This window comes from Urocampus carinirostris, chromosome 8, assembly GCF_059441175.1.
Source record: "Urocampus carinirostris isolate Australia breed hairy pipefish chromosome 8, RoL_Ucar_1.0, whole genome shotgun sequence".
NCBI classification, from domain to species: Eukaryota; Metazoa; Chordata; class Actinopteri; order Syngnathiformes; family Syngnathidae; genus Urocampus; species Urocampus carinirostris.
In genome coordinates, this window is record NC_142356.1 from 16,407,654 (window position 1) to 16,421,469 (window position 13,816).

The following is a 13,816-nucleotide window of genomic DNA, read 5'->3' on the forward strand; positions in this document are numbered from 1 at the left end:
ACCTTAGTAAAATGAAAGTCATCAGGGCCTCTTCCATTAGTCCACAATAATATTTTACAGCTGATTAACATGTCAGCAAATAATCATCACATTAAAAAAAGTTTAGGCGATATCAGAACATGTGGTATCGGATATACTCTGTAAAAAAAATCCTCATTGTACTAACTTTAAATAAAATCATTCTGTTTTGATCGTAGGATTCTAAGTATAAAAATATGAATCCAGAGAAATAACAATGAATGAAAAGTTCATTTTGAGCGTCCGTCTTGTGCGTAAAATGTACTAAATGATACGAGATATATTACCAAATAACTAAATAGTGACATCAACTATCATGTGTACAAATCCGTATTATACTAGGTTTAATCAAAATCATCCAATAATGTATTTCATTTTAGAAAAAGTCGATTGAAAAAATACAAAATTAAACAAGAAATATTACATAATTTTAAATAATGTCAATGCTGTATTAGACAATGAAACAAGATTTTAAAAAAATCTGTATCTCTAGTATGTATCTCTTGAGAAGACTTCAAGGTAGAGCTATTTGTGATCCCTTCCACTTCCCACACCATCCAGTTGGTGGCACTGAAGAGCTTAGTGGCAATTCACACCCTGTTATTACTAGGTAACGGATAAGTAAAAATAATGCAGCACTTTATTCTGCCTTAATGTGGAAGGGAAGCCCACTCTCTGACACCCCCCTGTCCCCCTCAGCCCCCCCACGAGGTCAGAGTTGAAGCTCAGCTGGCAGACACAGAAGGTTAGCAGAGGGATTGAGCGTCCCTCTCACGTGAGCACCAGTCTTCATGCAGCCGCCCGGCTGCAGGATCAGCCTGGTTTGCACCTGCTTCAATGCGGCCTCCCTTCTTCCTCTCAATCTTCATCGGGCTTATTTGGAAAATGGTTTCACTTGTTGTGCAGACGAACGTTTAGGATAACCTACTCTCTTAAATCGTTCTGCACCGGGATATCCATGGTCACGCACGTCCCAGAGAAGGTTAAAGCCTGGGGTGTACGAAATTACGAGTATTGTCTTTTTCGGAGTATAATTTGCAGTGGTAGATGGTTGACCCATGTGGGGGAGGCAGAAACTAGAGGAATTGCATTTTATAACAAAACTAGGACCAAAGTAATAACCGAAACAGGAAGGAACAAAGCAAATGGCATGCCCAAACAGGAAACATACCAAACCCAGAAATGAAAAAATGCAAGGATTAAATAAATTAACAAAAAACATTTTAGTATATGAGAGGCATGAAATAATACACACTGTCCCTTTAAAGCATATGTTTTTTTTAAATTTGTATTTCTATTTGATTTTCCTTTGATTTTTTTTATTTTTTTTGTAAAACATTTCCAGAAAAATAAACCGGTGTAATACGTCTGGCGTGCAACTTACACAACGTCTCTGCCCGGGTGGCCAACAACTTTTTTAAGAAAAAAAAAATCGTTCGTTTTTATTTTATTTTATTTTTTCAAATCAAACGTTTGCTTCATTCCGATTTCAAAATGTTTGTTCGGTTTGCGAATTTCGGTTCGTTTGGCAATTTGCATACTCTGCAACCAATAAGAAGCCTGCATCGAATAACTTCGTGCTTCCGGACTTTCCAGAGCGTTATAAGGTTGTGCATTTGCATATCATTTACCAAAGTAGACGCACAGAGAACACAATAAAATGGATAAGTGGTTAGGAATCAAGCCAAAACCTCACTCCCAGAAGAAAGATTCGAAAGAAGCTAACAAAATTTATGACGCTACAAAACGTTAAACGTACATTAAAAGCATCACGGAAAGAGGAGTTCACGTGGCTTGCAGCAGACGACGCAACGCAAACATTGCATGAATGAAGATGAGTAAATACAGGTACATACTGATGGCAGATGGAAAACATGCAATGAATGTTATAACTAGATTTATAATAAACTTAATTAAAAGTGTTGTTCTGTTATATATACGGATTATCAATCCTTAATACTTTGCAACAATGGTTTTTTTTTTTTTGCGTTGAGTTGTCATATTGTGTTTCAAGTTGTGAAAAATGGGGCAGGCAACTTTAGGGCTCGGCAGGCAACTGCCCTGGTGTCCGGTAACTTTTTGTCTAGAGTTTCAGACACTGAATAAACATTCCATACCTTACACATTTTTATTAAAAAAATAAAATTATTAAGCACCCACATTTTCCAAAACATAATTTCTATGTAATGCAATTATTAAAAATCTAGCACTCCTTTTTCCCCACAAATGTATATATTTCCATTATATTCATTTATTATATTTCTATTATATTTTAATCCCCGCATCCCCTCTCAATATAAATATAATCACAAAAATTTGACAATTCACTATTTTTTTAGGAATAGAAATTACGTTGTCCATAATGTCCGTGCAAGAAAATATCAAAACAGTCGCACAGTGTGTGATGATTTTGTGTTCGGGTGGAAATGGGGTTGGAGAGGGATCATTGCTTGATAAGATCTGTCAGTTTGAGAAGGGGGAGATCATGTTAGGGATTTGCATTTTGAGTATGAGGAGCTGCAGGTGTCAGACAGTTGGAGAACAAACCGCCACCCTCAACGTGAACTCAAAGCGTGAACACGTGACATCCAAGTGAAATCTTTACTTGGCAGGATTATTAGTCACATTCGATTGCTCTTAATATGTAATTTAAAGGTAAAAATGACATATTCACATCAGCCTCATTGCTTAGATGAAAACAAAATAACCTAATCTATTATTTCCTTTATAATGTATTTGTAAAGTGTTGTTTTTTTGTGAATAGTTGTTTGAAAATTGGTTTGTTCTTTGAATGGCAAAAATAAAAAGTTCTTGAAATTGTTAAGTGCTGAAGTCAGACTTTCAATTGAGAATTAGAAAATTCGCAAGGGCCGACAATTTAGCCTGGCATTCTTTGAATAGTCTCAATAAATTCACCCTCCAGTGATTGTCGATCAGTGTCGCGACCTCGTAGCCCACCTTTGTAGCCCACCTTTGTAGCGTTTTCATTTGACTTGCAGGGTGTCATAAAAAAGGGATGCTGCACCGTTAAAACAACTTCCATTTGCGTCGCCTTTTCACAGCGTTTGTTCCCAGTTAGGTTTTTGTAGTCAGTATATTTCATCTGGCAGTGCCTCTTGAAAACATATTCTTTGAAAACAGCCAGTCTCTTCGCAAATTAGGCAGACGCAGTTGTTTCTGATTTCGGTGAAGAAATACTCCAGTTTCCACTTGTCCTGCAAGCGGCGGCCCTCACAGTCAACTTTCCTGTTTTTGAATTTACAGCTGCCATGTCGGAAATCGTATGGACTAAAATCCTCAATGAAAGGTGGCAGTGGGCTACTGCCATCATCTGGTTATTTTAATTTATTTGTTCTAGGTCAACATTACTGGTGGGCCACATATGATTATTGTAATGATAAAGGCAGCGGGCCAGTAAGAATTTGATCATGGACTGTAACTGGCCCCCGGGCTGGACTTTGAACATGCCTGCACTAAGTGAAAAACTTCTTTTAAGTCCTGAAGTAGAACAACTAGAGTTAAGCAGTTCAGTTGTAGGACTTTTGTAGGTTTATTATAGAATATTCTGGGCTCCAGTTATTTACAGAAAAATCATTCTGAAAAAAAGCTATTTGAGTCACACGTGTGCCGTCAAAATGGCGGACAATCACTTTTATACTGGGTGGGCAGGCTATAACTTCACACCAGCTCTATGTCTGGACTGGTTATGTTGAATACTGATAAAATTCTCAAGCCATCACTTGAAACAATACGAAGACTGAGTAAGGAATGGATGTATCAAGAAGTAAAATAATAATCTCCAGAAGTAAACGATTACACTCAAATAAATAAATAATCATGAAGCACATTAATTATGACTAAATAAGTGAAGGAGTTGTAACTGACTGAAATAATCAACAGGTTATAAATGAAGAAATCGTACAATCATGATGAGACATGCAGTGACACATTTCAATATTACAACAATTCATTTCACCCAAATATGCTATAACCAATGAAGGTGTGAATTGATATTTTATTTTGATTTTCAATATGATTTCCCTATCCCCAGGCTCAGCCCCCAACTTTAAAGCTGCGGCCTTGGCCTGCGATACATCCGAGGAGCGGGCTGGGGAGTCAGAGCAGAGCCCCAGCTCAGGGAAAGCAGATTATTTGATTCTTCTTTTGGCCTCCTTCCGTGCGGTTCCAGAGAAGCTGTGAGTGTGTACCTTTGACACCAGTTGAAAACCTCCACCATATGAGGGCGGTGCCATGGGCACAGCAGCTAAGGTACACACACACATCTGCAAGTACCAAAATCTCCATGACCAATCAGGAATAGCTGAGGACGCACAGTCAGTGGGGAACAGAATATGATGCAAATGACAAGAGTGGGGTAAAGATGAAGTAGGTGATTCACAAGGTGAAGGCAAGGCAGATCTTCGGGCATTCTTTAGGATTTTTAGTTGTTAGAATGGACTGAACCTGTTTTGGATTGTCTTTATCGTTATTGATAGCAACAGAGTAAACATTGTATGCATTGAGATTAGACACGTCACTCCACGGTAAACGTGTAATAAAAAGATTATCAAAATAAAAATCAGTAAAAAATATTTACAACGTAGTGCTTAAACTGGGCTTCTTTCTAATAGTGCAAAGAAAATACTGCGTCATATATCTAAAAAGGTGCAATGAAAAGAAGTGCAATAACGTTTATGAATACATTATACTGTAATTATTTGAGCGGTTCCATTACGTTTTAGTGAGTTTCGACTTTGGTTCGTAATCCCAAAACAAACTTTAACAAGGTAACTATTAGGGTTAAAGAGTCAATGTTAACCTTTTAGTAACTCGTTACCCTGTTACATTTTTTATTTTTTATTTCAAATGTATATGACATCAATACTTACATTGAAATATGCAACCTGCCACTTTATTGCCATTTAAGCACCCACAAATATAGTTACAATGGAACCTCGGTTCTCGACCATAATCCGTTCCAGAACCCTGTTCGAAAACCGATTTGGTCGATCACTGAAAATCGTTTTTCCCATTAAAAGTAATGTAAAATCGTTTTAATCCGTTACAACACCCTGAATGTTTACCATGAAAGTAAACATGAAGCTAACCCAGGCTAATCGTACGTTCGCATTAGCGTAATCTTCCGTACGAAAGATTACGCTAATAGTCTCAATAAATTCACCCTCCAGTGATTGTCGATCAGTGTCGCAACCTCGTAGCCCACCTTTGTAGCGTTTTCATTTGATTTGCAGGGTGTCATAAAAAAGGGATGCTGCACCGTTAAAACAACTTCCATTTGCTTCGCCTTTTCACAGCGTTTGTTCCCAGTTAGGTTTTTGTAGTCAGTATATTTCATCTGGCAGTGCCTCTTGAAAACCTATTCTTTGAAAACAGCCAGTCTCTTCGCAAATTAGGCAGACGCAGTTGTTTCTGATTTCGGTGAAGAAATACTCCAGTTTCCACTTGTCCTGGAAGCGGCGGCTCTCACGGTCAACTTTCCTTTTTTCGAATTTACAGCTGCCATGTTGAAAATCATATGGACTAAAATCCTCACTGAAAGCCAAGGGCAAGGTGGCATTGGGCTACTGCCATCATCTGGTGATTTTAATTTATTTGTTCTAGGTCAACATTACTTCCGTATGAAAGATTACACTAACATGTACGTGTAAAAATAAAAAAAAACAGGTCGTTTACACGTCATTTAGCACCCGGGTCTCCACAACAAGTGGTGAGCGGTTAAAGGATAAAGAAAAGATTTATGAATAGGATTTCTTACCTTTGTGGTGGTCTGCAGAAGCCATGCTCTATTCCCTCGAAAGAAGGGAAACTCTCACATCTTCATATTTTTCTATTATTTCTTTCTTAGGGCCCGGTCACACAGCCGTTTGCGTCTGTATCGAGGCTGAATCACGGCCAGAAATTTCTGTTGGACGCTTTGAGATCGTTATATAGACGAGATACAGAAGTGCTTTACTCGCGGTCGGAAATTCACACGCGGTTGGCCGCGCGAAAAAGTTTTGCGCTGCTCAATACTTTAGAGCACGTGTTAACCGCGGGCGGCACACGTGGTACACACGAGGTAATGACACGGAACGACGTGCTATGGCCGCGGCCAGGGCGTGGTTACACGCGGGTACGACGCTATAAATTTCAGCCAGTAATTGTGGGTGGAGCACGGTCATAGCGTGTTCTGCGCCTGTATCGCGGTGTTATTATTACGTGATTTAGCGTGTTACGCGTGTTACAGTCAAACGCCTTTCTCCACCTATATACAGCGCGATTTGCCGAGCACATGTTAGTCAAGGGTTGAACATGGATCCCCGTCACCGTAGTGACCTCGTCTTGCTGCTCAAGCAGCATCAGAAACAACTGGTACTGGTCCATCGGTTCCTCACTGATAGAAGAAGACGAAAGAGGAGGAGGGGGGTGGTCCGGAACATCTGGGTGCGCGACTGGATTGGCAGGAGACCTGAGCTGGGGCTGTACGATCGTCTCATGGTGGAGCTCCGTAATGAAGATCCAAGGGCCTTCCAGAACTTCATGAGAATGCCACCTGCCATGTTTGATGAGATTGTGCAGAGACTGACACCAGCCCTTACCAAGGAGACCACCAACTGAAGGTCGCACTCACCCTGAGGCACCTTGCTTCTGGCGCCAAGTACCGCGAAATGCAATATGGCTGGAGGGTCCCTCACATCACCATCAGTGTGGTGGTGCGCGAAGTGTGTGTGGCCATCGTCAAGGAGTACCGTGATGAGCTGCTCACGCCACCACAGACTGATGCAGAGTGGCGTCAGATTAGTGACGGATGGATGAACAGTTGGAACTTTCCACACGTCATCGGTACAATAGACGGCAAACATATTGCCTGTAAAGCTCCTGCCAACACTGGGTCCGACTACTACAACTACAAGGGCTTCTTCAGTGTCATTCTCCTGGCAGTCGTCACATCTGACTACAGGTTTGTTCAAACCTCACATTGTGTTTGCTGTTAAACGTCATATTGAAATATGCTATTGTGAATGTGCTTAATTGTTGTTGAGATTGTCATGATTGTTTTCTGTTATTAGTGTCAATAAATTTGTTCAAACCAAAAACAGGTTCCTCTGGATAGACGTCAGCGGCAAGGGGTCTTCGTCTGATGCCCAAATCTACAATGGAAGTGATTTCAGAGAGGGTCTCCAGAACAACGACCTACTTGGTTTCCCACAGCCTGATCCTCTCCCAGGTGACACTGAGGATATACCCTACTTTCTGGTGGGAGATGATGCTTGCGCACTCCGGACCTACATGATGAAGCCGTATGGTAACAGGGACATGACCAGGAAGCAGAGGATGTTTAACTATAGACTCTCGCGAGCCAGAAGGGTAGTTGAGAATTTGTTTGGCATCCTTGCCAACCGATTTCAAGTTCTCCTGACTATCATGATGCATGAAGCTGACACTGTGAGGCTCCTGGTCAAGGCGTGTGTACTCCTCCACAACCTGATGAGAACACGTTACCCGGTGATGCATAACACACTTGTAGATTTCGAGCGTCCAAATGGAACCCTGGTGCCTGGCGCGCAGGAAGGAACCTTGACGACACGAGACCTGACCGAGTACCAGGCCCCAACAGAGATTTCAGGAAAGCCAAGGCTCAGAGGAACCTCATCATGGAGTGGTGCAACTCACCGGCTGTAAGGGTTCCATGGCAGGATGACATGCTCCTACCCCGTTTATAGTTATTGTGACAGCGACAGAGTCGAATTTTATTTGATTGTTTGTGTGTTAATTTGTGTTGGGGGGTGGTGGAAATATAAGAAAACAAGAAATAAATATTGGATTAAACTGTACTGGTCATAGTTGGGCTGGGGCAGGTAGTACTGGCTGTTACTGAAGTAGGGCTGTGAGTAGGCTGTGCAGCCTGGTGGTGCAGACGCTGAGGGGCCCGGTCTGGCCCACGATGAAGAAGGCCCTTGAGTGTCACGGCTGCTGTATTGTTGACTCTGTCCTCCCTCACGCATATTATCCGTGAAGAGATCCTTCATGACAGAGTACTGCTCCTGGGGAGCAGTGCGGAGTGTGTCAGAAACAAAGCGGATGAAGGCCTCTCGGTCTGACTGAGCCTGAGACTTCTTCTCCAGCAGTGCTTGGTTGGCCCTCATGGTGGAACTTAGTTCCTGCATCCAGCCCTCCTCCTCCAGGCTCTCCTCATCTCTCCTCCTGGTCTTGCGCCAGCGACTACACGTGGTCGAGCCCTGCTCCGCTGCTGCCAATTCCATCTCTTCCAGGATCTTGGACTGGCTTGCCATGGAGTCAGGAGTTTCCAGTGATGGCAGCGCATGGGAGCGGGCCTGTGGCAGACTGATGAGGGTGTCTGGAGCCTCAGTGTGGATCGAACCTGAAACAAGTTAAACATTTGTTTAATATAATGGCATTTTGACATATTGCATTAAAACATGTTAAAACATTGCATACATTTAATCACCTCAACAATTTCTTAGAATATACCTTTTGAATATAGTTTTGAAATTTAGTTTTGGAATAAAGTTAAATGAACTTTAATAAACTGTATTATCATGAAGTTTACTGAAGCGAACAAATATATTGAATGTCTTTACAATCTACACCCGTGCGCCGCTTAGCATCGCCCCTAGCGTACTGGCGTTCGAACTCCGATTTTCTGAACGAAAAGCGAAGCAAGAATTTCTCGAAAGTTTTGGTCGAGAACCGATTTGTTCGAACTGAGAGGCGTTCGAAAACCGAGGTTCCACTGTATATGGTATAGAATGGTAAATGTTCTTGTCTTTCTCTGGAGTTATATTACAAAGTCATGTTACAACTTTGTTTTTTCAGTAAATAATGTGTTTTATCTATATACTGTATATATATATATATATATAAATAAATTACATATATATATATATATATATATATATATATAAACCAGGTTATGGGACGTGATATGTTGTAACATGCCAAGTTGTAATACTACTTTTTTTTTGCATTATTTTGTTTTGGTTATACAGACACTCCCCCACTTACGAACATTCGAGTTATGGAAAAAAGGTAGACAGCAACATTTTTTTTTCGGGATGTCGCAAAATATTCGGACATTGGTATAAGTTAGATTTTGTATTGTGTACAGGATAGTACTGTAGTGCTTTTTTCCGCCGTGTGGCGCTGTGAGAGCTCACCCAGCATCCACCCTGAAGAAGAAATTTGGCTTCCTCTTCCAAGTTGGTGTGTAAACATACTTTACTGTATCTCCAGCACGCTGAGAAATTTGACATTTTTATTGTTTAATATCTCGTGCATCCATTCTAAATGGTTAGTGTCAAGTGTAAAGAAGAGGTGAGACGTTTGTTTTGAAATAGTTGAATAAGAAAGCTTGATGCTGGTCGGAGCGCTTATTTTTGGCCACTTTTTACCATGGAGGAGGAAGTCGCCTAACTCTTGAAGCCCATCTTCCACAAGTACCGTATTTTCCGCACTATAAGGCGCACCTAAAAGCCTTTATTTTTTTCAAAAGCTGACCATGCGCCTTATAATACAGTGCGCCTTATTTATGGATCAACATTAAGTTCTCCAACTAACTTGCAGCCGCCGACTAGATTTTCCCCCGAACGCCAAGTAGTACGCGGTGTATGCTGGGATTTATTTACCGGCGTTTCATTGGCTAACCAATGTCTCAATCATCATTTGAATCGATCACTATTGGCTAAAGTTATTCGGAGGTCAAGGGGCAGATCCTTTTTATCATTTACAGGCTGGCATTGGCTTGAACAGCAAAACAAAGGCTGCAATTGGCCGAAAAAGATGTGTCAATCATCAGTTGAATCGATCACTTTTTGCTAAAGTTATTCGGAGGTAAAGAGGCGGATCCTTTTTATCATTTACAGGCTGGCATTGGCTTAGACGGCAAAACAAAGCCTGCAATTGGCCGAAAAAGATGAATGCGTATAGCACGTGGCTGATGGCACACAGAAAGCATTTTTTTCTATTCTGTATTCGTAAATATTTTATTCTCCTGGATTTACTGCACTCACGGATGTAAGAGGACATTGGCTGCACATTATTATGAACACAACGACTTCGGTGAGCTACTCCGGGTTTTATATTGTCCCTGTATCTTGTTTCAGACTGAACTCGATGTTTCTGTGATAAGCGGTGCAGATAATGGATGGAATGGAGTGTCTATTTTTAAATTCAACTCAATTCCAAGTGTTTATTGTCATATGCACAGTAAAGTTGCGAGCGAAAAAAGAAAATAGAAACTAAGGAATGTGTGGCATTTCTTGAATCCCAAGACTTTAACCTTCCGAATGATGGAACGATGCATTTGAGTGACATCGTACGGACACCGCATCCGCACGTGTTCTCGACATGTATTTGCGTCTTTGCAAGCTTTGGGAATGTTAAGGGGGTAATAAGTTTGACTGAACTATCTGACTGTTTTGTCGACGTTCCCATTGTAGCGCTTTATAATCCGGTGCGTCTTATGTATGTCAAAAATAGGACCAAAAACGATTTTTTCGGGGTGCGCCCTATAACCCGGTGTGCCTTATAGTGCGGAAAATACGTTAAGTTAAACTTCACTTTATTTATGTTTATAGAGCATGTTATTTTATGAAATGTTTATTTTTTAGTACAAAACAATACAGGTTACTCATGCAAGCCTTAAACATACTTCTATAAACCTTAAACATAGAAAATATAGCACTAAAGCAACTTGTGAAGAAATTCAACTTGCAAACGATCCAGAACCTATCCCGTTCGTAAATAGGGCAGCGTCTGTATACTTCGTAACCAACCTTTTTGAAGCTGAGAGCTAATATCTTTCAGATAGTATTGCGTAAGACTACCAGTTTGATATGTATTTCTAAAATAAATTATCACGTTATTGCTACAGTGGCTTGTAAAACTATTTGGCCCCCTTGAACTTTGTGACCTTTTGCCACACTTCAGACTTCAAACAAAGATATAAAACTGTAATTTCTTGTGAAGCATCAATAATAAGTAGGACACAATCATGGAGTGGAACACACTTTATTGGATATTTTAAACTTTTTCAACAGATAAAAAACGAAAAAGTGGGTGTACAAAATTATTCAGCCCCGTTGAGTTAATACATTGTAGTGGCCCCTTCTGCTACGATTACAGCTGCAAGTCGCTTGGGGTATGTCTCTATCAGTTTTGCACATCGAGAAACTGATATTTTTGCCCATTTCTCCTTTCAAAACAGATCGAGCTCAGTGAGGTTGGATGGAAAGCGTTTGTGAACAGCAGTTTTCAGTTCTTTCCACAGATTCCCAATTGGATTGAGGTCTGGACTTTGCCTTGGCCATTCTAACACCTGGATATGTTTTTTGGTGAACCATTCCATTGTAGCTTTTGCTTTATGTTTTGGATCATTGTCTTGTTGGAAGACAAATCTCCGTCCCAGTCTCAGGCCTTTTGCGAACTCCATCAGGTTTTCTTCCAGAATGGTCCTTTATTTGGCTCCATCCATCTTCCCTTCAATTTTAACCATCTCCCCTGTCCCTGCTGAAGAAAAGGTCCAAACCATGATGCTGCCAATATCATGTTTGACTGTGGGGATGGCGTGTAATACTCTGCATTATGTCTAAAGTTACAAAAGTGAGGCTCAATTATAATCCACTGACTGAAAAAAAAATTCAAGTCTCATTTGCTTTTAATGCCCTTCACATTGTAACATGCAGAAATTAAAATCCCACTTGTTTTCATTGTTGCACCCTGTGAGCATTTGCATGTGATTAGCAACATTTAGCAGTTGTATCAGTGCCTTTTAGCACTTTCGTCCCCAACACCCACCATTTTGAATGAATCTTGCTGCCCGGAATCCGCCGGAGTGTTAGTCAATTTGCACCACCTTTGAGATAATTGACAATGGGCATTCTTCAGCAGGCCTTTCTGAGGGGTTTGGACCACTTAATATGGGTGGTGGACCATCTTGATGCGAACGAGGTCATCTCATGTGCCACTTCCTAAACATATAACCTACGGCAGCCTCTTTTGTGCTTGTTATTATCCTCAAAAGGAGGAGCTAATTAGCAATTAATCAAACAAAATTAGCATAATAAAAACTCTGCTGAAATATCAAGTTGGGGCGGCAGTAGCTCGTCTTGGGATCAAGAGATCGCAGGTTAGATTACCGGCTCCTCCTTGTTTTGTCGAAGTGTCCTTGAGCAAGACACTGAATCCCTAATGCCCTCGATAAGCATGGCTGACTCTGCTATCAGTATGTGAGTGTGTGTGGATGGGGAAGTGTGAAGCTCATTGTAAAGTGCTTTGGGATGTCTTCATTGACTTGAAAAGTGCTATATGAATGCAGACCAGTTACATCTATTTACGTTTAAAAGATTGTGCTTGCAAAAGGCAAACATTTGCTGACAAAATCAGTGTACTGTAAACCCCTACGTGCATACAGAAAATGCTATTTTCTAGCTTGTCTACGGCAGTTTGTAATGTTAGCTTCAAGTTAGGCACTTTAAAATTGCTCTTTTTGCTTCGAGCTGTGTGAATCTTTGATTAAGAGTGGCAATAATCAACAACAATAGATGCCCCAGGATACAGCGACCCGGCTTTGCAGTGTTTTCACTTTAAGGTGTGGAATGAAATGTTTTTCAGACCCTCTTTACGACATGTTCCTCACTAAACAATATCAACTACTAGTTATTTTGCATTCCCAAAATCATTGGTGTTCCTCCGTATGTAGAGTAACGTCTCTGTTTCCTGTCTGCTTGTGATTTGGGTCAAGGCATCATGAAAATGTAGATATACACTGGAGATCAAAATGAGAGAACTTATAAAATATTAAATAAATATTATGAAATACAATCTTCACTGTTCCAGTTAAGTAAAATTTTATTGTGTCTAAATAATGGTACTGCTAAACTTTTTTCACAAAATGACTAAAGGCATTTCACAAAAAAATATATTTTGCAGGAAACACACTGATCAAAATCAGAGAACAACAATGACTTTGGTTACATCTGCTGCCACAGGTTGGCACCAGTCTCTTACACTGCTCCGGTGTGATTTTGGTCCATTCTTCTTCCAGCCTCCTCCACATTCGTATGTTTGTAGTGGCTTTCTGAACCATAACTTTGTCACCAAAGATTGTTCAGACGTTCTCTATTGGGTTGAGATCAGGGCTCTTTTCTGTGGACGACCAGCCTCTTGGGGCGACTTGAAGGAGTTTGTAGTTTTGTAAAGATTCAATATTCTTGCAATCAAATTTTGAACGATCAACTTGTCTTGTTATGGCTGATAGGGTCCTCCCTTTTCGTTTTCATCTGAACAACCTGCTGCCACTGTCACTTTAGAACTGCCCACCATCTTGGAAAGTCAGTGAAACTGGCAGTTAGGTTACCAGTTGAATACATATAATACATATAATCAAGGAAATTTGCCCCATGTGTTAGATTAGCTCCATTAGGGGCACCTAGGGGCAATTCGGACCAGGCAATTAACCTGACATGCATGTTTTTGGAATGTGGCAGGAAACCGGAGTGCCCGGAGGAAACCCGCGCAAGCACGGGGAGAACATGCAAACTCCACACAGGAAGGTTTGATCTCACAACCTCAGCACTGTGTCGCACAAGCGCTAACCACTGCGCCCGACAGGATCTAATGGCAACAATTCTTTAAAAAAAAAAAAGAAAAAATAATCAGAAAGAAGCGTTATCAATTTTGAATGATTATTCCCGTAGAATATGATAAGAAAATTTGCATTGAAAAAATTTAATTGCATTCCAATTTGCGACTTTTTTTCATCAAATCAGTCACTGAA

At 40.7% G+C, this 13,816-nt stretch overlaps 1 protein-coding gene across 1 annotated transcript in view; it reads right to left on the reverse strand.

Moving 5' to 3' along the window:
• Nucleotides 1-7,769: 7,769 nt before the first annotated feature.
• The window catches only part of helt (helt bHLH transcription factor), a 33,816-nt gene continuing 27,769 nt past the window's right edge, over nucleotides 7,770-13,816 (reverse strand). Inside the window, exon 5 of the mRNA XM_088342911.1 lies at nucleotides 7,770-8,401. Coding sequence (XP_088199037.1) covers nucleotides 7,770-8,401 — 632 coding nt within the window. The remainder of the gene's footprint in view (nucleotides 8,402-13,816) is intronic.